This window comes from Marmota marmota, unplaced genomic scaffold (assembly GCF_001458135.2).
Source record: "Marmota marmota marmota unplaced genomic scaffold, marMar, whole genome shotgun sequence".
In the NCBI taxonomy this organism is placed as follows: Eukaryota; Metazoa; Chordata; class Mammalia; order Rodentia; family Sciuridae; genus Marmota; species Marmota marmota.
In genome coordinates this window covers 53,652,552-53,675,759 of record NW_025999968.1, presented here as the reverse complement: position 1 = coordinate 53,675,759, position 23,208 = coordinate 53,652,552, and the positions used below count along the sequence as shown (strand labels likewise).

The window sequence follows — 23,208 nt, the reverse complement described above, 5'->3', positions numbered from 1 at the left end:
TCTACTGCTGAGCCACAACCCTAGCCCGTCTATTTTAAATCTTCTAAACCATCCAAAATAAGTTCTTATAATATCCATCTCCTAACACTTCCTCCAAACCTGTGTCAACTCAAGGTGCACCTGACAGGTAAAATAGAGGCCTCACAAGTGGATCCATGTGTTTGGCTTAGGAGCTGTCCTTCTTTTCCTTTTTGCAGGACTGGGGATTGAACCCAGGGCCTTGTACTTGCTTGGTGAACTTTCTACCAGTGAGTTTTGCAACCCCAGGCCTGGCCTTTTAACTCTTGCCAACCTGGATGGCTAAGCACCCATCGCCTGGTTGGAAAGAGCCAATTCCTTACCAGCAGAATAAAACCCAACAGGGGGAGAGAAGCTGGTTCCACCAACCAGCACTAGACATTTCATCAAACTACAGATGGCATCTCCTCTTCCCCCTATCAAGCAAGGCCGTCTGCAGGGCTTCTGCCCAAGGCTACTGTGTCCCTTTGTGTGGGAGCCCACACTGGCTCTAGCAGACCACTGTGTGCTTAGCAGATAACACCACTGTTAGCTAATTCCCTTCACTGCCCACAGCCCTGCCTCAGTCAACACAGTGTGACTCATCACATAAACCAGGCACTAATGCTGCTCTGGAAAATCCCCTCAGGACTTTTCGAGGAATCCAGTGATACCCATAGAAAGTTCTTGCTGAGTTCCCCGAGGCATCTCCTGCTCTATTAGGGCATTACTTAAGAAAACACAAGTTTAGACAGGATAACTTAAAAATATCAAAACTTTGAAGAAAAAGCCCCAAATAAGAAAGGTTAAAAAGAGAGAAAAGACTTCACATAGACTTTTTACAAGTTCACTATACAATCTTTTATTTCCAGCTTTAAAAAAAACCCAAACACTTAAATTATTAGGAATATATTTACAGGATCAATCACATTTTAAGCCAGCAGTCAAGACATGAAAGGCTGCTAAGGGTCTCTCACTGTGACAGTCCGGACAACTCATTTGCCCAACTAGAGTTAAGGAGAAGACTGGCAGCCGGCCCAACCAGTAATGGAAAGAACACGACAGGTGTGTGAGGGCCAGGTTTCGGATAATGACATGCTTTTTTAGTGTTTAAGAGAAGGCTTAATTTTTCTGAGATATTCCTGTAGAATCACTCTAGAAACTTGTATGATTCAGAAAATTCTTAAAGAAAAGCAATAAGCTTGCCTCCCCAGGAGACCCATTATGCCTTGCTGGGTGCTGGAGGCCTCTGGGGAGGGAGTCCCAAGTGCTGTTCTCTGTGAGGTCCGAGTTGTTTCCCTGCTCAATGTGCTGGTGCCGGAGGTCCGTGGGCTGGACTAGTGCTTTGATTCAAAGCATTTAGAGAACATCTTCTCGCTCCTTTTCTGGAAACGAAATGATGGACACAGAGTTCCAGGTGTCATCCTTTTGTGAGATGTCCTTGTCCAAGGCCTCTAAGATGGGCTGAACTGGGTCTTTTAAGTACTAAAAAAGGTTGAAAACAAACGTGTGATTAGTTCATCAGTTCCTTGTACCAGACCTTTACTTTACTTTTAGCTGGCAGATTCATATTTTATCTGGGTAAGACTTTACCCTGTCCACATCTTTGTGTGTGTATGGGCACTGGGGATCAAACCTAGAGCTTGACAAAGGCTAAGCACATGCTCTACTGCTGAGCTACACTCCCAGCCCTGAAATAACTTCTAATATGTGAACACCCTCGTCATCCCAGGAGGAGCTCTAATACTGACCCGAGGCTCAACACATTAATCCTTTGAAAGCTGTGAAAGGGTGTAACTCTGGAAAAGCAAGACAGAAACACTTGCTGCTTTCAGGGGAGGCTGGTGGATTATGAATCCTAAAGTGTCTTTAAAAATGTAACTTGCCAGGTGCAGTAGTGCACACCTTTAAATCCAGCGGCTAGGGAGGCTGAGGCAGGAGGATCATGAGTTCAAAGCCAGCCTCAGCAAAAGTGAGGCCCTAAGCAACTCAGGGAGACCCTGTCTCTAAATAAAATACAAAATAGGGCTGGGGAAGTGGTTCAGTGGTCAAATGCCCCTGAGTTCAATCCCCAGTACCAAAAAAACCCACAAAAAACCAAAAACTTTTCAGTCAAGGAGAACAGGGACTGCTTGAGCGTTCAGCCATGACAGGGTAAAGATAAAGAGTTTCCAGCAGGTCCTCAGCCCCTGCATCACCTATGGTTTTCACTCCACACAACACAGGACACGGAGTCCTGGGGCTGTGCAGCTGGGGCCCTGAGGGAGCCGAGGTCCCACTGTGGAGGGGTCTCAGCACTGAACTTGCTCTTTGCTCCTGCTTTTAGCCATAAATTCACCATGTTACTGAGAAACTGGTACTTAGCTCTTGAAAATGCTGAAGGGCACTAAATACAGTGAGCCGAGAGCTGACTGATTAAAGGAGGAACAAAATCGTATCATGTGCTCTTGTGAAACCTCAGAAATAGAAGTGAGATATGATTCATTGTTCTCATGTAACTTCAGCGAACTTTGTAGATATTTTTCACACTTTCCCAAGAAAGCGAACTGAAAGACCCTGTTTCAGAGGCGTGACCTGGAGGAACGACTCACTAGGGCCCAGCTGATGGTTCTGCAAGTGAAGTTCCAAGGTCCAGTGACAGCTGTATGACCACATTAACCAGGGAGGTTCTGGTAGGGACCTTCTTATAAGCCTATGCATTTTAAATGTATCATTAGGGATGAAGGAACAAACAACTACAGATCTCTCTAGAAGTGTCACGATGTTTTCACAGACTTGGACTTAACATCTGTTCATTCTAGACACAGCAAAATAAGAACCCATTTTTAATACCTTTACTCCAAATTCACCAGAGAACAACATAAAATCTCTGGAAGCAAATGCTTTTATTTTGCAGTGCTGGGATGGAACCCAGGGTCTTGCATGAGCTAGGCAAGCTTCTGCCACTGAGATCACCCCAGCCCTGGAAGCAAAGACTTTTCAATGTTTTTCTCTCAGTTAGTTTTAAAAATGTCCTGACTGTATCCTCAGAATTCCCAGCTACTTCCCAGAGCCTCAGAGGACTGGGCTGTGCCAGAAATGAGACCGTACACAAGGCCCAGGGCACTTTTCTTTCTCTTTTAAAATGCTGGTTCCATCCCCTGCGTGCTTGGTGTACGAGGCCTGGTGCTCACAGCTCGGGGTGTACGTTTCTCCCTAAGTCTGCCCGGGCTCCTGATCTGGATCCTGATCCCTGAAGGTGAAGATCTGGCTTCCCATCCTCCAGCCAGGCTTTCTCCAGGCAGTGAAGGACAGACCCCTGCCTCTGGGAAGGGCCAACCACACAGCCAATCTCCCGGCCAGGCTAGGACATCTTTTTGGCCAATCCTGTGCCTTATTTATTTATTTTTCAATAATGGGGATTGAACCCAGGGCCTTGTGCACATGAGGAGCATGCGCTACCACTGAGCTACACCCCAAGTCCTTTTTCTTTTCTTTTCTTTCTTTTGAGACAGAGTCTCACTAAGTTGCCCAGACTGCCAACCTGCAATCCTCCTGCCTCAGCTCCCCAAGCAGCTGGGATTACAGGCAGGTACTACCATGTCCGGCAACCCTGTGCCATTTTTGAAAAAAAGATCTATTTTGTGGTCAACCATACATATAAAATTTGCCACTGTCACCATTTTGGGGTATCTGATTCAGTGGTGCCAAGGACATTCACAGTGCTGCACAGCCACTGCCACCAGCCATCTCCAGAATTCCACCTTGCAGAAGTGAAACTCAGAAGCACTCCTCCGCCCCCAGCCCCGATACCACCTTTCCACTTTCTATCTCTATGAACTGCCTATTCTAGGAATCTCAAATAAATGGAATCATATATTTGTCCTTTTGTGAATATCTTTTTAAATTTGGCCCAAGGTCTCCAAGATTCAGGTTTCGTGATGTATCAGAATTTTTCTTCTTCAAGGCTGAATGATACTCCATTGTAGGATGAATGTTCCACGTTTCGCTTATCCAATCACCTCAGTGGACCTTGGCATTGCTTCCCCCATTAGACTTTGGAGAATACTATGAACATGGGTGTGCAAATAGCCCTGGCCCCTTTTTAAATGAAATCTGCGTTCACAGCTTTGTCCATGGCAATCATGGGGGGCCAGGGGCCGGTGGAGGGCCGATGCGTCGCTCATGTACATGTGTGTACACTTACCTCCTCTATCTGTGCCGGGATGCTTGGTGGGGTGCGAAACAAGTATTTAACCACGCTTCCATATTTCAGGACCAGGAAGAAACAGGCCCCTGCCAGGAGCAACAGCGACAAAAGGGTTCCCACAGAGATCCCGATGACTTGCTGTTGCTTGGCGTAGGCTGCAGAGATGATATAAAAGTGAACAAGGGGACCTTCCCACATGACACGGACACAAGTTAACTTTTCATCTGACAAGGCTTAAACAGGATTCACGTCCCGGTGAAACAGACGGCTCCCCTTCCTTCTGTCCCCACCTCGTGTGCTTAAATTGATCCCTGAGCCCAAAATCCAAAATCTGAAATGCTGCAAGATCCAAAACATTCTGAACCCTCAGACAATACCCCAGTGGACAACTCCACACGTGACCTCATGTAGGGATCACAGTCGAAATGCAGGTGGACTAAAATCCCTATAAAATTCCTGGGCTGGAGAGGCAGCTCCGTGGTAGAGTGCTTATGTAGCATGTGGGAGGTGCTGGGTTCAATCCTGAGTGACAGACACACACACACACAGACACACACACAGACACACACATTACCTTCAGTCTATGTGTACAAGGTGCATATGAAACAAATGGATTTTGTGTTTAGACATGGGTCCTATCTCCAAGATATCTCATCATGTACATGTGAATATTCTAAAAATCTGAAAAAGTTTGGAATCCAAAATACTTCTGATCCCAAGCACTTTGGATAAGAGCTCTTCAGCATGAGGCTAGTTGTGCTGGCTGTTCAACCTCATTGTACCTGCAGTCAGGTACTCTCTCCAAACCCCCTTCTCTCTGGGTCTCCTCACTCCCAACACTGGTTGCCTCATTAGCATCCCCCAATCTCGCTATTTGAGAAGTATTCTTCTCCCAGCTCATAAAGGATATAAGAAGGTGCACTTACCATCTGCTGTTGTTTCGTAGCAAGATGTGTTGCTCAACTGCCCAGGTCTGATGATTCTTTGTGTGTTCCAGAACAGCTGGGCTTCAACTTGTAAACAGTATATTCTGAAAGGCTTCAGATTATCCAACAAAATGAAGTTGCTCTGTAAAGGGCCTTTAACCTGTTCGAACATCACAACATGCATGTAAAGCACCCAGAGGTGGCGTTGAGCCACTCCTAGTTTTTCCAGAGTTTCCTCAAATTCAAAGTGAATACATCAAAGAGTAGTAAGATTTTTTTTTTTTTAAAGGAGCCACTATCTGTTAGAGTCTGTAAACAAGTCAAGATGGCGCCTGGCATTTTGCAGAGGGAGTGGTTTGTGAAGTAACGCCAGCGAGCCATTAAGTGTGGAGATTCCTTATTGGTTGACTGCTGTATCTAAGTTTATGTTAATTAAGATAAGCTGTGTGGAATGTATATATACCCCTCCTGTCCTACAATAAACGGCTCCCACTCTTGCTGTATCAATGTACACAAGTTGCTCATCACCCCCCGGTTATTTTGCTGCAGCCGGACTGCGGCAACTATCTTGCAGAGGACACATTTTTTTTTTTTTTCTGTGAAAATTGGAGGGCAGCCAGGTGCGGTGGGTGGCACACACCTATAATCCTGGTAGCTTGAGAGGCTGAGGCAGGAGGATCACGAGTTTAGAGCCAGCCTCAGCAATTTAGTGAAGCCCTAAGCAACTCAGTGAGACCCTGTCTCTAAATAAAATATAAAAAAGGGCTGGGGATGTGGCTTGGTGGTTAAGTGCCCCTAGGTTCAATGCCTGGTTCCCCCACCCCCACCCCCCCAAAAAAAAGAAAGAAAAAAAGAAAATTGATGAAAAGTGCCAATGGCTAGTAGATTTTTCTCCTTTAAAGTTGACATCTTGTGTCTTACGGTTAAGCTAACCTGGATACTTTACATTGGTCAAAAGAAAAAAAGAATATTCCAGGAAATAATGTTCTTTAGTTCCCAAGCTGCTTCAGGCTTGAAATGAGATGTGTTAATTCCCCATGCTGTTCTGGTCAAAATGACCCTATGGCACTGGGAGAAGGCTGGACTCTGACTGTCCAGGGCTGACCAGGCCCTGTGATCTGATGTCCCTTTGCCAACTTCCCTGCCTGCAGGTCTCCACGCGTACCAGGCCTTTTCAGACCTGCTGGTTCTGCTCCACGGAAGGTTCTTTTGCGTTCTAGTAGACTTAGACCTGCTCACATATATCCTTTCTGCAGCTGTTCAAACCATTTAGACTGAGGTCATGGATTCTTTGTTTTCTTGGATATGAAAAGTGCCCGTGGGGGTGTCAACATCAAAGGGAGCCTGATGATACGGGAGCCTTCTCCTGATGTCACTCAAGTGTTTTCTGCAGGCCTCACTATGACTAATATGGAACTCTAAGACCTCTGCAGTCCTTGAGGTTTAACTATATAAATGGTTTGAACAGAAACAGGTCCAGTAAAACCTCCCTGCACCCTGGCTCAGAGATGGCACAGGCATCATGGACGACGCACTAGCAAGGTTTGGACCCTAAACAGTGGGCGTGGGTGATACCAAAGAGGGGCCCTTCAGATCCACCTGGCAGGCTAAAGTCTCTGCACAGTGTGTGGAAAAATGGGTTTTGAAGAGGAGAATTAAAACTGGCTCAGGGCTCAGACTCCAAGAGATACCAGGAGACCCTGGTCTCTTGGCCCATGTTAAAGTTTTCTTTCTTCACCTAAATTGGAAACCCCAAGGGAAAGAAAATCAAAACAGAGAAGAAAAATGCTCTTGCCTGTTGCATTCCTGGTTTCTCCTCATAATGGACAGTATACAAAAACGTGGCCTCGGAGGTATCAACTTCAAAGGGAGGGGAGACGGCAATGACCAGGGTGCCTTCTCGTGGGGTCACCATGATGTGTTTTGGAGGCCCGACAGTAACTGAAATAGAATCACAAACAGAAAAACCATATATATACGCATACGGACACACCAACACAGACACTCTTATACTGAATATATGTACTGTATGTATGCATGTTTAATGTATAGCATGTAACTATAAATATACTAACTATACAGTGTGTTTACATACATACATTTATGTTTGTAAATCCATGAGGTTGCCTTCAGATGCAGAAAACCCTGAGGGACTGTTCTGGGTTTGAGATTTATTTGGAAGTCCACCTCCAAGCAGAAGGAGGGATCCTTGTAGGAGCACACATCTTAGCCCAGAGCAAGCCTCTCCTGCCTCTCGGGGGACAGGTCAGTATGAGGAGGTGAGATCATATCTGGCAGGTGCAAGATCCTCCCTGGCCAAAAGGCCACCAGAGCCACCATCTCTTGTGGAGTTGCTCCCTGGTCTCAACCAGAGACCTACCCAGTTACAAGAATCATTGCACTTATTGGTGTCAAGAATATGGCTTTCCACCAGGTATTTAATATGGTCCCAGCAGTTGAAATGCTCTTTTCCAATCAGGGGTCATTTGACCAAAAGCAATGGCTTCTGTTTTGTAGTGATACAACATATTTATCAGATTCCCAGAGAAACAGAACTTTTAAAAAATATTGTTTTAGTTGTAGATGGACCTTTATTTTATGTATTTATATGTGGTGCTGAGGATTGAAACCACAGCCTCACACATGCTAGGCAAGTGCTCTACCACTGAGCCCCAGCCCCAGCCCCAGCCCCAGCCCCAGCAACAGAACCCTTGACCTTTGGTTAACCAAAGGTCATGCAGAGGGGGAAAATATTTGTTAGCCTTCACCTATAACATAAACATAAATTTTCAATATAAATAAGTGGCATTTACTATTTATTTTTGAGACAGGGTCTCACTCTGTTTCCCAGACTGGTCTTGAACTCCTGGGCTCAAGTGATCTTCCGGCCTCAGACTTCCAAGGAGCAAGGACTTCAGGAGTGCACTACCATTAATCACTGAGCCACATCCCCAGCCCTATTTTGCATTTTATTTAGAGACAGGGTCCCGCTGAGTTGCTTAGGGCTTCTCTAAGTTGCTGAGGTTGGCTCTGAACTTTCAATCCTCTTGCCTCAGCCTCCTAAGCCGCTAGGATTACAGGCACGGGCCACCATACCCTGCGTATTTGCTAACTTTTAACTCTTAACTTTTAAGAGTTTTTCTCCTAGCTTCTTGTAACAGTAAGTTTGAACCTAATAACTGAGAAATGTTGTTGTGGTGTAAGTCTATTTATTATGGCTCTTTATATGATTCATAGGACAACCAAGGACTGTGATTCATGATGTTTCAAGGATGAAAGTTTATAGTGTTTAATGAACAACCGTGTACATGGTATTATTGACTGGAGGATAATAACTCAGATCAAAGTACAGGTGCATGCTTCAAGTTCTGAGGGCCATCTTGGCACATTTTACATAGGAGACAATCCTATTGCGGTAGTGTTCACAGTGGTGGGGCTGGATCTCCCGTACGTCCCACGCTTGCCCTGGGTGCTCCAGGTTGGCAAGGGCCTGGCACACCATTTGGTCGAGCTTCTCTCTCCAAAACTGGTCCCTACAGGGTCTGCATCTGTGTCTTTTCATCTCATAGTTGTGGTGTAGGAACTACATCCAGATGATGCCAGGTGGCAGTGCCAGGGCCCCTGGCCCACTGCCCGCTGTAGCAAGATTCTAGGCCTGGCTGCCGGGGACAAAGAGCTCTTTCTCTGAAGCTGCTCACAGACACTCTCCTGCACATTCCCAGATTCCCTTTTCAGAGCTCAGTGAACAGAGCATGGACAGCATACCACCAGCTGTAGGCCTCTTACCCTCGCTTTCTCTACGTGCGTCCATGTGCGCACAGGGAATGGCTGGGCACGTGGATGCCCGCCAGGACCAATCACTTCTCGGCTGAAAGGGCAATGCTCACAGACCTCCCTTCTGAACACAGCCCCGGTCTGGAATCTGATATCCATCTGATAAGCCTCATTCCTCAAGGGAAAAATAGCCTGCTTTCTCAAGGGCCCAGGAAAGAGTGGCTTGATGAGCAAGGGGTGACCAATGAGAGCAGCCTCAGGCGCCATGGAGCCTTGCGACAGCCATGAAGGTGATCCCCACTCCCCAGAGGAGGAAACGGAAGCCCAGAGTGACACAGGCAGCAAATGGCTGTGTTGGGATCTGAACCCAGGTCTGTATGACACCAAAGCCTGCTGCCTACCCCCGCCCCATTCCTCCACTGTGTAAACCATCTTCACGCTGGCTACTGACTCTGACTCCCCCAAAAGTGGTGAGGGCAACTGGTGGGACTCGAGACCATCTGCCTCAATCCTTAGAAGCCAGGAGGCAGCGAATGAGAAGGCGGCCAGGAACTAACCAAGAACATCGCTGCTCAACTCAGGCTGCGAGACAGGGAGTGGCCGCTGGCTGACACCAGACCAATAATTTTCATGACAGGTACTGCTTCTGTCACCATCTCTTGTCCCCTGGGTAGTGTTGGTAACTATCCTGACTTTTTTTTTTTTTTTTTTTAAATTCCTAGTTCCCACTTAGGTAATACTTCACAACTCAAATGTGTGCTGGTTTTCAACTCAAGGACAAATGACTGTCCCTAGTAGATGACCAGCTGGTAGGGACTTCCTTGTGTTTTCTGTTCTGATCCCCATATCACCTAGAACAAACCATTGACTTAAAACAAAACAAAACAAAACAAAAAAAAACACCAGCCAGGCGTGGTGGTGCCTGTAATCCCAGCAGCTTGGGAGGTTGAGGCAGGAGAATCGAGAGTTCAAAGCCAGCCTCAGCAATTTAGCAATGCCCTTATCAACTCAGCGAGACCCTGTCTCTAATAAAATATAAAAACAGGCTGAGGATGTGGTTCAGTGGTTAAGCACCCTGGGTTCAATCCTCAGTAACAAAAAAACCAAAAAAACCCCAAAGTTTTTATTAAGGAAAATTTCAAACACATAGGAAGTTGAGACATGATCATAACACAAGCTCAAGTATTCATCGTGCAACCTAACCAGCAACTTACAGCCAGTTTGGTTTCTTCTGTGCTCATATACTTTGTCCTTATCCCTCCCACTCTGAATTATTTTGAATGAATCTCAGACATTACATCATTTCTCAAATACTTCAGTAGGTACCTCTAAAATATAAGACCCTTCTCCCCCCCTTTTTTTGTTGTAGTAAAATACTCATAAAATTTATCATCCTAACCAAGATCACTCCCTCTTTTAAAAACATAACCAAAATATCATTATAATATCTAAAATAAATGAAAAAGAACTGCTCTATGTATCATCAAATATCTAGACGACAGTCACATTTCCTCAACTGTCTTATGCTTTTCTTTACTTTGTTGGAATCAGGATCCAAGTAAGCATCATACTTTCTGTGTGCCCAAACCAGAGACACTTAGGAACTTCTGGCATGGCTGACCAGGCCACAAATAGACTACTAGCATCTCAGAGTCCTTCTGCCCCAACCAGTGCCTGGGAACACACTGGTACATTCAACAAATATTATGTGGCAGGCACTGTTTAAGGTTGGATGAAATCTTTCTTCAATACAGAATTAGTTGTGCTGGAGCAGGAGGGTCAACAGTGCAGCCAACATGCTACCGTCCCATCTGGCACAGAGGTCAACAGACCTTTCCAGGAAAGGGCCAGGTGAGGTGGGCATGGGCTAGGATGTAGCTCAGTGGTAGAACAGTGGCGTAGCATGGAGGAACAGGAAAAGACAGGAAAGAGGAGGAGAAGGAGAAAATAGATGGGCCTGTGTTCCGATAACTCTGGATTTACAAAAACAGGTGGTGGGCCAACTTTGGCTCCTGGCCTGGCAAGTCAACACTCTCTGGCATCAGCCCCCAGGTCTGATCATCCTAACCACTTGTTTGGGGCCAATATTTAGGGTGAGAGGCAGGACTGAGGCTCGTGGGATGCATACCACTCATTGAAGAGGCATGTCAAGCTCTCTTACCGTTCCGATAGTGTAGAAACCAAGGCATGGTTACCCAGGCAGAAACGAGTTCTCCCAGCTCTGCTCGAAGACGTAAGGTGACGTTGAAACGCAACAGGAAGCCCTTTGAAAGGCCGGCTGCAGTGAAGTCACACTCTGTCGCTGTGATCTGAGTACAATTCACCCCTATGGACTTGACCGTGACATCATGCCATTCACCAACGATGCTGCTAAGGAAAACAGGGTTTCAATTCACAAAATTCCTCTTCTTCATGGATAAGAGTGTCCTGAGAACTGTTCTTCTAAAAATCAGCCTTAATATAGCTTCTCAGTCTTTTGGCAAAGATCAAGTATAAAAACAATTGACAACTAATTCACATATCATAGGGTTTGCTTATTTTAAAACAGACACTTCAGCAGTTCTTAGTATATGCACAGGGTTTTATAGTCGCCACTAGGAACATTTTAGAGTCATTTCATCACCTTGAAAAGAAACCTGGTAGCCCTTAGCAGAAACTCTGCATTTTCTCTCAACCCCTGCTCCTGGGCAACCACTAATCTACTTTCTGTCTCAAGAGCTCTCCCTCTTCTGAATGGGATCATACAATATGAATGGAATCATATGATATGATTGGACTTTTTTGATTGGAGCCTTTCACTGGTTCCTTGTGACAAGGTCCATTCATGTTGTAGCATGTACTTCACTTTTTTTTTTTTAAACCAAATAATATTCCATTGCATGGATAGACCACATTTTGCTTATGCAATCATCATTTGGTAGACATTTGCATTGTTTCTACCTTTTGTCTAATTTGAAAACACAAGTTCTGGTGTGGACATAAGATTTTTAATTTTTTGGAGTATGTACCTAGGAGTGGAATTGCTGGGTCATATGTTAACTCTATGTCTAACTTTTCCAGGATGTTATAGCTTGGATATGAGGTGTCTGTCCCCCCAAAAGCTCCTGCGTTAATGCAGGAATGTGCAGAGGAGACATGACTGGAGTGTGAGGGCTGTAATCTAATGGGTCCATCTTAGTCTAAATGGACTGGCTGGTAACTATAGGCAGGTGGGGTGTGGCTGGAGGAGGGTCACTGGGGACGTGCCCTGGAAGGGCTGTTCTTCCCTGCAGTCCCTCCCCGCCTTCCCTCTCCGCTTTCTGGCTGCAGTTAGGTGAGCAGCTTTCCTCCTCCACACCCTGCAGCCATGATATCTGCCTCACCTCAGCCCCTGAGCAGTGGAGTCTGCCATCTATGGACTGAGACCTCTGAAACTGTGAGCCTCAAATTAACTTTTCTTCCTCCAAGTTTTCTTGATGGTCCCAGTGATGCAAAACTAACCAACACAGGGCACTTGCCAGACTTTTCCCAGAGTAGCTACGTTTTATATTCCCACCGATCATGTCTGAGAGTTCCAGTTTCTCTGTATCCTCATAACACTTGTTATATCTGTCTCTGATCACAGCCACCCTAGTTTACACCTACACCTGGGTGTGCTGTGGTATATCACTGTGGTTTGATTCGCATTTCCCTGATGAATATTGGAGTTCAGCATCTTCTCATGTGCTTATTGGACATCTGTGTGTCTTCTTTGGAGAACTACCTAATTAAATCCTTTATCTACCTCCTAAGTGGGTTATGCGTCTTCACTGAGTCTTAAGAGTTCTTTACATATTCTGGATTCAAGTCCTTTATCAGTAAATGGTTTACAAATATTTTCTCTCATCCTATCCCACAACTGATTTCAGTGCTTCCAACTCAGCCTTGGTAGCCACATCTTAGAAATGATCCTGAATTGACAGAAGCTCCACTCCTGCTTCCTGCTAGTGTGGAGTTTGTCATTGTCCCATTGCTGCCCATTTAGAGAGGGTCTGCCTCGTGCATTTGGAAATCCTTGCAAGTGACAGTACGTTTCCCAGAGCCCCAATGCCATGTCTCATGAGAGACTCGGGTCCTCAGCTGTGACTTCTGTCCTTGTCTAATGAGACAGAGTTCAGAAGGGCCTTGGAGGTGGAAGTTAGGAGACTGAGTGAGGCACAGTGGGCAGTGTCCCTTCTAGGAACAAGATGTGCCCTGAACTACAACTTGGCCTAGAAAGCAACAGGTCCCTCCCTGTTCCCACAGCCACAACCTCCACATACCACATACTTCTAGTGTACCCTGACCCTGTCTGAGATGCACCTTCTATCAAAGTGGCAAGTGACAAGATGAAACCATTTCAAGATGTGTGGCCAAGGCTTCTGTGGAGGAAACCTGCCATGTATATGTAACACTCAGCCTCAGGGGTCTAGACCCCAATGGAAGGTGGGATCCCAAACTATAGGCACCTTTCCTCAGATGGGCAGGGTGTGTTCCAGAAGGGGTAACTCACTTCTTTTTCAAGATATACAGATGCTTGAAGATACTCTGACCTTCTCTCTGCCAAGGCCAGCTGTTGAACTTGGAAGAAAAACTCCCAACATCCTAAAGGCCCCTTCTCTGATTCAACATGGAATTGACCATGTTCTGCCTTCTGCCCTCTCCTCCACCTTGCCCCTGTGTGAGAACTACTTTATAAAATTGTTTCTCAGATCGGGCTGGGGATGTGGCTCAAGCGGTAGCGCGCTTGCCTGGCATACATGCGGCCCGGGTTTGATCCTCAGCACCACATACAAACAAAGATGTTGTGTCCGCCGAAAACTAAAAAATAAATATTTAAAAAAAAATTGTTTCTCAGATAAGAAGCTTAAAGAGGAACAAGACATCCAAATTTAAATGAGAGCTGACACATGGAACTTGGTAGTTTGAGGTAAGGAAGAGTAGAAAAGAGTGCTGCCTCCCTATTTGTGTGCAGAAGGTAAAAATCAGGCACTGTTGGCCCCTTTTAAGTGAGTAACAAACGAACACAGCCTCAAGACCATGCCATTGCCCATCGTCAGCCTCTGTCGCTTTAGCCGGCCTGAACTTTATTTACCAAGAAAGTCCCACTTCCTCCTCCTTGCAATGAACTAGTTTGGGTGGCCTCTGCTCCATACTTTTATCTATCATCATTATTATTATTTTTGGTACTGGGGATTGAACCCAGGGAGGGCCGTGGGCATACTAAGCACATTCTGTACCACTGAGCTCCACCCCTAGAAAATCTCATTTGGAAAGCGACCCTCATTGTGAGAAAAAGCATAGCACAGTGCATAGGTGCTTGCGGTCTGGAGCCAGATCACCTGGGTTCAACTCCTGGTTACCTAACATCTCCGTTCCTCAGTCTTCTTATGCACAAGAGAGAGGTCAACTGTAGTATCTGCCTCCTAGAGTCGTCACGAGGATGGAGTGAGTGGACATCAGTGGACTGAGCCAGTGCCCAGGGTCCAGTAAGCACCTAGTAAATGTCCAACAAACAGAACCCCACTTCTGCCTTCCAGGACAGGCTCTTGAGTCGACTCTCAGGTCTTCTGCCACTACCCCTACTCCTGCTTTTCCACACCAACATGGTCAGAGCTGCTGCTGGCCCTGTTCTCGCCTTCCAGGACTGAGAGCTGGGAGTGCCTCTGGAGGGCTTCCTTCTGGGGGGACTCAGTTCAGGTTAACACACAGCTAGGACTGGGGTTTCTTTCTGACCCACATCCCCACATGCTGAGACCCTGCTGGCACAGGACCATGTGCCTGGAAACTGAAGAGACCTCTCCAACAACACTCTGAGCCCTCCTCTGAGGCAGAACCCAGGTGGAACCTGCCCTTCTACCAAGTTCTAAGGCAAGGAGGTGGCCATCACCACACAAGACCAATGTAGGGCAGGTCCCTGCACAGGTCACATGTCCATGAAGTTGGCCCTACTTTCAGCATTCAGTAAACATAATCTCTGAGAAGCAAATAGGAAATTTTCAGGAAGGGAAAACCACAGCCAATTTATTGACTAGCATTCCTGAGCCTTGAAAAGAGATGTATATTTGTAGATTGACTAGAGGCATCAGTATTACAAAAAAAAAAAAAAAAAAACTTTATTGATTTTTTTCAAAAAGTCTGGTAGTTTCATATTATATACTAACACCAACATGGCTCACGGTCTGTCCCCAGGAGTGCAGTGCAAGAGCCCTGCCCAGCCTCTATTAGGCCACTTACAAAACATTAACAAAGTTCGTCCCCTTTCACCCTCAACCCCTCTTCCAGAAATGTGAGAAAACAGAGATAATTTATGTAGGAAGATATGATTTAAGAAAGTCACCAGCTGTCACATATCTAGCCCTGTAACGGGGAAAATTAAATACACCACATGTAAGACTTCATATAAGACATTCAATAAAAATGTCTACACAAAATAATTATCTGAAGAAAGTGCTTACACACTTACTTATGTTAAGTTAAAAGGAAAACTTAAAGAAGGAGCAGGACCCCAAAGAATAGTCTCAGCTTTGTGCCATTCTTCTACACACACATATACGCATTTAGAGAAAAAATCTAGAGAGAAAACCACTAAAATGAGAATAGTGATTATTCTTGGAGCATATTCTATCTTTTCTACTTTTCTGGGTTTTCAGATTTTCTACAAAGAACTATTGTTATTTAAATTAAAAAAAAAAAAAAACCAACAAGGAAAGAATGTTTTGAGAAGTCAGGTCTGAGACTGAGGCTGGCAGCAGCCCAGGCAGGCTGTGATCTAGAAGGGCCGCTGCCCTGCCGACTGCACGTGCAAAAACAACCAGAAATTCAGGAGTTTTCGAGATATATATTTTTTTAATTTTAAAGTTAAATCTTTGAATTTGTTAATGTTGTCGACTAATTGAAAAAAAATAATCAGACACTGGGGCCACACAGCCTGCAGGCTGTTATCTGCAATCTATGATCTGAACTTCAAATCCTCCCACAAAGTGCACCGTGTCATTTTGGCTTTGATACTGTGACTATCACAAAAACAAAGGCACCTTCATTCATAATTATAATACTGTTTTTCTAAAAGAAAGTGAAAAGTTTCAGTCCCACCTGCCTCAAATTTAATTAAAAGTCCCAAACATACATAAATGTATCTGAGAGCAAAAAAAAAAAAAAAAAAAAGCCTCATTTTCGGTTTTTAGTGACTGCTCCACTTTTTCTTTTATTAAACCCAACCTCTATCCTTGAGGGAAAAAAAAACAACAGCAACGAAATACTTTCCAAAAAGAAAGAAAGCAAAACAAGTTAGTATATGATATGAAACTATCAGACTTTTTAAAAAAAATCAATAAAGTTTTTTTGTAATACTGATGCCTCTAGTCAATCTACAAATATACGTCTTTTTTCAAGGCTCAGGAATGCTAGTCAATAAATTGGCTGTGGTTTTCCCCTTCCTGAAAATTTCCTGTTTGCTTCTCAGAGATTATGTTTACTGAATGCTGAAAGTAGGGCCAACTTCATGGACATCTGACCTGTGAAGTTGCACAAGGCACCACTCTCAGAAGGTATGTGGTTTGATGCCCTGCAGTAGCACCTTGAATTCTCAAAACATTTTGAACAAGGGCACCATGTTTTCATTTTGTACTGGGCCCTGAAAATTGTGTAGCCAGTCCTAGTGGATTGTTCCATTTAGGTAACTTATAATAACTGGAGGAAGTGATTCAGATTCAAATACTCTTGTAGTAGACATTTAATATTGAATAATATATCCATAGGAAATGAAATCAGTATGTCAAAGAGACATCTGTACTCCCAAGTTCATCGTAGCCAAAATGGAAACAACCTAAGTGCCCATTAACTGATGAACAGATAAAGAAAATGTGGTACAGATACACAATGGAATGCAATTCAGCCATAAAAAGAATGAGATCCTATCGTTCGTAACAACATGGATGGAAATGGAGATCATTATGTTAAGCAAATAAGCTACAAGAACTCACCCCTATGTTGAATCTAAAAAAGTTGCTCTAATAAAAGTTGAGAGTAGAATGGTGTTTATCAGAGAATGGGGAAAGTAGGGAGGTGGAAGGATGGGGAAAGTTGAATCAACGGGTACTTAGCTGCAGCTACATAGAAAGCAAGAAGTTCTGGCATGCTGTGGCACAGAAGGGCAACTGTAGTTAACAATAATGTTTTGTATATTTCAAAAAAACTGGAAGAAAGTTTTCACCATAATGAAATGATAAATGATGAATGAGACGCCAGGTATGTTTAACCTGACAGACACATTACACGACATATATGTGTCTGGAAATATTCCATGGTATTCTACTAATATGCACAAATTTTTATGTATCCGTTACAAAATAAATTTTAAAATTTACTAGGAAATCCACTTCTCTAAGAAATCAACTGCCTGTAATTTTTCTACATTCCCTTCCTGCTCTTCTCCATAAATACATTCCACATTTTACAGTCACAAAACTTTTTTTTTTTTTTTTTGGAGGTACTGGGGATTGAACCCAGGGCCTTGGGCATGCAAGGCAAGCACTCTACCAACTGAGCTATATCCCCAGCCCTACAGTTGTGACCATAGAACATATAATTATCTTTTTCAGTTATTGCCTACCCACTTCGTTTTGTAAGTGAGCATGCTGCATTTTGCCATTTTCCTACCGATAGATATGAATATACACTTCAAAGTGTATCTTTGTGAATATGGTTTTGTTTTCTTTTTTGGGGGTGGGATGGGGTTAGATTATCTGCTTGGGGTAAAAGTAATAAGGGCAGTCTCGTGACTTTTTAAATGTATAAATAATAAATGCATAATTGCTTTTCAAAGGGATATGCTAATTAATCTTGCAACCAGCAGCATGTGAGCAACTGTCTTCTCACAAGCACTGAACATTGTCATTTCTTTAAGTTTTGTTCAGTAGTATAAAATGAATTGGTCAGCAACTTTACCTTAATCTTCAATTAATTTACTTAGCAAGGTAAACAAATACTCACTAAGGACCTGGGTTTTGCCAGTCTTTTTATATATGTTTATGTTGCAAATCAAGTGAAGACAAATTATGAAAAAGCTTGGAAAGGAGGTGAGAGATATCATGAGGGGCCAGAATAATATACTACTTAAAACTGAGAACCTGTTGAGAAACAGAATTCATTGTGATTAACTGACCAAACTCCTGATGAGACTAAATTGGCCTGTGTGGTTAAGTCACTCAGATTTTTAACTATGAAGAAGGTGAAGACTTGTCATCTGCCTCTTGTTCTTCTAAGACCAGAAGTCAAGCCTTGTCCTGAAAGAATAACGTTTCTTAGTGAAAGAATGATATTTCCTTAAAGCAAAACGCCACGGGGTTTGAGAGCAGAGTTCTCTGCTGCACCACTGAAGCCTCCAGACGAGTGGGAAATTGTGAAATCTCTCTTGGAGATTTTAAAAGGATAAGAGAAAAATCCGCTTCCCACGGATTTCATTACGGTGCTGCTAAGAGGCAGTAGCCAGCAGCTGGCCCCAGGGCTCCATATGACCCCCCCACAGCTCGCAGCATGGACACAACAGAGATAGCCACTTACTATTTATACTGTACGCTGTAGACAACTGGTCTGGTGTCATTGACTGGGAACGGTGACTCCCAACTCAGAACCTGTTCCAAATTGTACAGGCGAATCTTCGGGTGCCGAGGAGCAGCCAGCTGGGAAAGGGAGTCTTGAAGGAGTCGAGAATCAGAGAAGAGGGGTGGGGAGAGGGAAGAAAGTGGAGGGCAAATGAGAAAAGTCAATTTCCCAAACCCTTAAAGGCACTTTATCAATGTATCATTCATATAATTCTATTTTTGTCAAAGTGCAGAAATGGTACACTGTTCTCCCTGGGCATGTCCCCTTCCCACCTGTGACTGCAAAGGCAGCACTATTGACATACTAAGTGTGGGGTTAAAAAGGTACCTGGGGCTACCTCTCCACCAGCACTGTCCAGTAGCTAGGAATAGTTCCTGGGAACTGCAGTTTGTGAGACTGGAATCCCAGGCTCACTGTTCGTAAGTGCACTTGAATCTAGACTGTCTGAGCCTCAGTTTCTTCTTCAGGAATAAGGGATTGCAAATAGTACCCCATAGAGTTGGGGTGAAGATTACATTAGTGACCATGTGATGTGCATTAGCCCTAGATTGGTCACCAAGGAAGTTTTTGGTAAACCTCTGTGAGCCTGCACAAAAACACTCCAAATGAGGTGGGCCAAAGCCCAAAGGTGCAAGAGAGGTGAAGGGCTGTCTTCTGGGCTTCAGAGATTCTCTGTTTCTTGAGGACCTCAAAACAAAACAATCACTGAGATACCAGATACACTGCAGATTCCCAAGTCTCACTGAAGATCAGGAAATCTGCATTTTCTTTTTGGGGGGCACTAGGGACTGAACTCAGGGGCACTCAACCACTGAGCTACATCCCCAGCCCTATTTTGTATTTTATTTAGAGACAGCATCTCAGTAAATTGCTAAGTGCCTCGCCGAGGCTGAGGCTGGCTTTGAACTTGCGATTCTCCTGTCTCGGCCTCCCCAGCCACTGGGATTACAGGCGTGCCCCACCGCACCCAGCTGAAATCTGCAATTTCAACAAGCTTCCCAGCTCATCCTTAGGCACAGGAGAGTTTTGAGAGCCATGAACAACAAAATCCTGTAGTCCCTACGTGTATCAGAAGCCCCCTCTTTGGGTGGCCTGGAGGAAGCTACCTCAAGCTCCTGTCAGGCAGATGCTTCATAGGACTGGGCCGGAGATTGAAAGCACAGAGTGTTTCTCTAGAGAGAAACCATGATAACACTTTCTCTGATTGAAAGATTAATGAGAAATGTTCAAAGGTAAAAAGAAAAGTTGAAAAACACGCTGTTCCTGAATTCAAAGCAGGAAATTCAAACCACACATTTTCAGTAAATGCCTCCAAACCTGAAGAACAGGGTGCCAAGCAGCCTACAGCCTGGCCTGCTGCTCTTCTTCTGAGGGACATACTGCCAAGGGTCTGTGACCACTTGTTTACTTAGATAATGTCCATCGCCTCCACTTCTATAAGCTCTGGCTGACCTTCCTCCTAGTTCCTTGTCAACAGTTAAACAACATCATTCTCCTGACTTAGGCCAGGCCTCACAAGAACCTGGGCCAAAGGCAGACCAGCGAAACAGCGGGGTGGGAGGCAGCCTGCTGTGGCTGCCACGATGGGGAGATCTGCAAACTGAGCTGAGAGCCAGCGCCTGCTTCCATGGGGGGCTGGGCAGTGGCCCCTGGGGTGCGTGCTTGGCTAAGGCTGGGTACCTATCAAGTTCAGAACTTCAGAAACCTCCTTTCATTGTCTGCATTAGGTTTCTATTGCTGCTGACCGCAAACTGAGTGGTTCGTAACCACCTGGATTTATTATATAATCTTACAGTTCTGGAAATCAGAAGTTTGAATAGGACCCACAGGCCGAAGCCAAGGTGTCGGCAGGGCTGTGTTCCTCCTGGGAGGCTCCAGGACAGAATCCACTCCCTTGCCTTTCCTACCTCTGACGGCTCCTTGAGTTTTTGGCTCATGGCACCCTGCTCCGGCAATGCTGGGCCGGCTTCTTCTGGAGCTACCATCTCTTCTGCCTCCCTCTTCCATCTCCAAAGGACCCTTTGAGGACACTGGGCCCACATGGCCTGACAATCCTGGACCATCTCCCCATCTCAGGATCTTCAACGTAATCACATCTGCGGGGTCCCTTGTGTCATGCCAGGTTGCAGGGATTCCGTATGGACATCTTTGGAGACCACTAGACTCCTACCACGCTGCCCCTTCACTGTCCCCTATCTCTGGGGAGGAGACAGCAGGAATATTCTCTGCCTCCCGTCCTCCATCTTGGGGCACCCCATCTCCCCAGCCTAAACATCCAGTTGAGAAAGGAAGCCCCATACCCGGGGCTGACAAGGAAGTGTTCCCACCCTAACCCACGTGTGGGATGGCAAACTGTGTCCCTATCAGGGCTGGGACAGAGCGCACTGGCACCCGTGAGGCCCCAGGTTCAATCATCAGCACTGAAAAAAAAAAGGCATCGCTGTCAAAACTGGAGTTCCCAGACCAGCTTCTACTGTCTTCAGCTTCCATGTTCCCGAGCCTGAGGGGGACCTGCGCAGCACAGCTTTGTCTTCAGGGGGAGTTTCTTGGAGTTTCAGAACTCTGGGCTCCACGGTGCCAGATTGCCCATTCACTGAAGGACCTTACAAAACTGCTCTCCTCACGTCTCCAAAGACCCGCTTTGAAACTCACCCTCTTCCTTCCAGGCCTTGTGGCCCCTTGTTGGCCCTGGGAAGCACCGAGCACATTCCTCCTCGGGACTCTGCCCTCACAGGTCCCTTTCCTGAGAGCCCTCTTCTCTGGCTGCTCGGGTGCTGCCTGATATGAGCCCTGGAGTAAAATGACCAACTGCCCTCTGGACTCTGTCCCCTGCAGTGACTTTTCTCCAAGGCACTGTTCATACCTGAGTCCTTCACGGATTCTAGAACTAGATCCCAGAACTAGATCACTCGGGCTTCTTGCTTCTGGCAAGGTGTCTGGATCTCGGAATGGGACTGGCAGCAGTGTGCTTCACAGGGCTGCTCAGAGGCACCGAGGAGCTAATTTTAAACATGGTGCTGGCCCATGGCAAGCATCTGGGATCACCGCATCTCCTCACTGCTGGCAGCGGACAGTCTCTCCTAGGCAATGGAGGGGGTGTTCCAGAAAGGCAGGGTGTTGCTGGGTTTGGAGCTGTTTTAGTCCCAGGGCCTGGAGCAGCAGGTGCTCAGGATTTACTGCCTGAATGGCCTGTTCTTTAAAGATTACATGGCCACTTTCTTGACGGTTGCATTATCCACTCAAACCCACGCAACCCACTCAAAGCCAGGCTCTCTGTCCCTTCCTTGAGTTAACCTAGTGTTCCCCGTTTCTTTGGTTTCAGAGGCTGGGGCGGGGGGGCTTGACAACACTGGAACACAGGTTTACCTGGATGGCTCTAAAGAGTCAATCAATATATTTAGGGCCACAGCACCTGCCTTCAACGGTGTTGACAGAGGCTCCATGGGAAAAGAACAAGAATTCAGGGACAAAGGGCCTCAGATGGAATCCTGATCCAAAGCCTATAGCCACTGAGTCTCAATTTTCTCAAGAGTAACAAAAGGCAAACCACACACTGCTGTCTATGTCACTTTAAAGATGTGACTATTTCAGGGTTTCCTGATTTCTCATGAATGAATGGCTTTTTCTGCAGGTGGTGAGCCACAACTAGTTTCCAAGACAGAGTGGCCACAAATGGGTGGCCCGATGCTGGGCAAGGTATTCCACGGTTCTGTCCTGTCATAGGCAGAATAGCACCCCGCCCCCCCCCCCACCCCAGTGTCGGTGCCTTGTGAATATGTTGGATTACATGGCAAAGGGGAAACAAGGTTGCAAATAAAACTTACGTTCCTAGTCCAATGACCTTACAATAGGAAGATTATTCTGGAATATCTGTGGGCCCAATGTAATCACAGAGTGTTTCTTTACAAGCTGACAAAAGCAAGGCAGTGATTCCTCTCTCTCTGGGGCCTCCAGAACTTTGACTTTTGTCCTGTGAAACTCAGATCAGACTTCTGACCCCCACAACTGTAAGACAGTAAGTCTGTCTTGTTTTGAGCCACTAAGTGGGTGATGTTACAGCAACAATCAGAGACTAATAAAGTCCCACCCAGGCCTCATGGACACTCCAGCTCCTACCAGATAAAAACTTAGATAAATCCTTAGAAGGGTGCACAGAGGTCCATGCTACCTTCCTTCTCCATGGTCTCGGAGGAAATGAGTCATCAACTACTAATGGCAAGAGGAGATAATCCAGGTGTAACCCATGAATTGTGTCCACTGCTCCTCATAGTCACAGCTCCTTCTAAGCCACCTTCCTGCCCCAACCTGCCACCTCTGATCCTTCCTTCCCCAACCCACTACCCCAAGCTGTCCTGGATCCAGGCATTTGGGACTTTATACAAACTTAAAAATAGGCTATCCTGGTCTGAACGACATAGTTTGGTTAACAACTCACATACAGATCATAAAATACAATTAACATTAACTTATCATTGATCTCCACAACCTAGGATCAGCTCTTCAGGATCTTTCTGCTTGGTGGAGGGCATTATGATGAACATGAACTATATGACATCAATAATCTCACCTCTAACACCCCACAAACGAGAAGTAAAAAAACATTCCTCATTCCTCATCCATTCCTCACTTCAGTAAATACTGGACATCAAATTATTTACCTGGATCATTTGTCTAAAGGACGGTTTTGCTTTCTTGGGAATAAAATAAGAAGATTATCTA

General features: G+C 45.4%; 1 protein-coding gene and 1 non-coding gene across 2 annotated transcripts; both read right to left on the bottom strand.

Moving 5' to 3' along the window:
- Positions 1-833: 833 nt before the first annotated feature.
- Ifngr2 (interferon gamma receptor 2) lies at positions 834-20,474 on the bottom strand. Its single transcript, XM_048803945.1, has 7 exons — positions 20,397-20,474; positions 18,448-18,665; positions 11,048-11,256; positions 6,908-7,053; positions 5,113-5,272; positions 4,184-4,341; positions 834-1,482 (listed from the first exon to the last, which is right to left on the bottom strand). Exons 1-7 carry the CDS (start codon positions 20,472-20,474, stop codon positions 1,357-1,359), a joined length of 1,095 nt encoding a protein of 364 aa, XP_048659902.1. The 3' UTR covers positions 834-1,356.
- On the bottom strand, positions 17,370-17,442 carry Trnaa-ugc. Its single transcript has one exon. It is a non-coding gene; the product is annotated as a tRNA-Ala (tRNA).
- Positions 20,475-23,208: the final 2,734 nt, after the last annotated feature.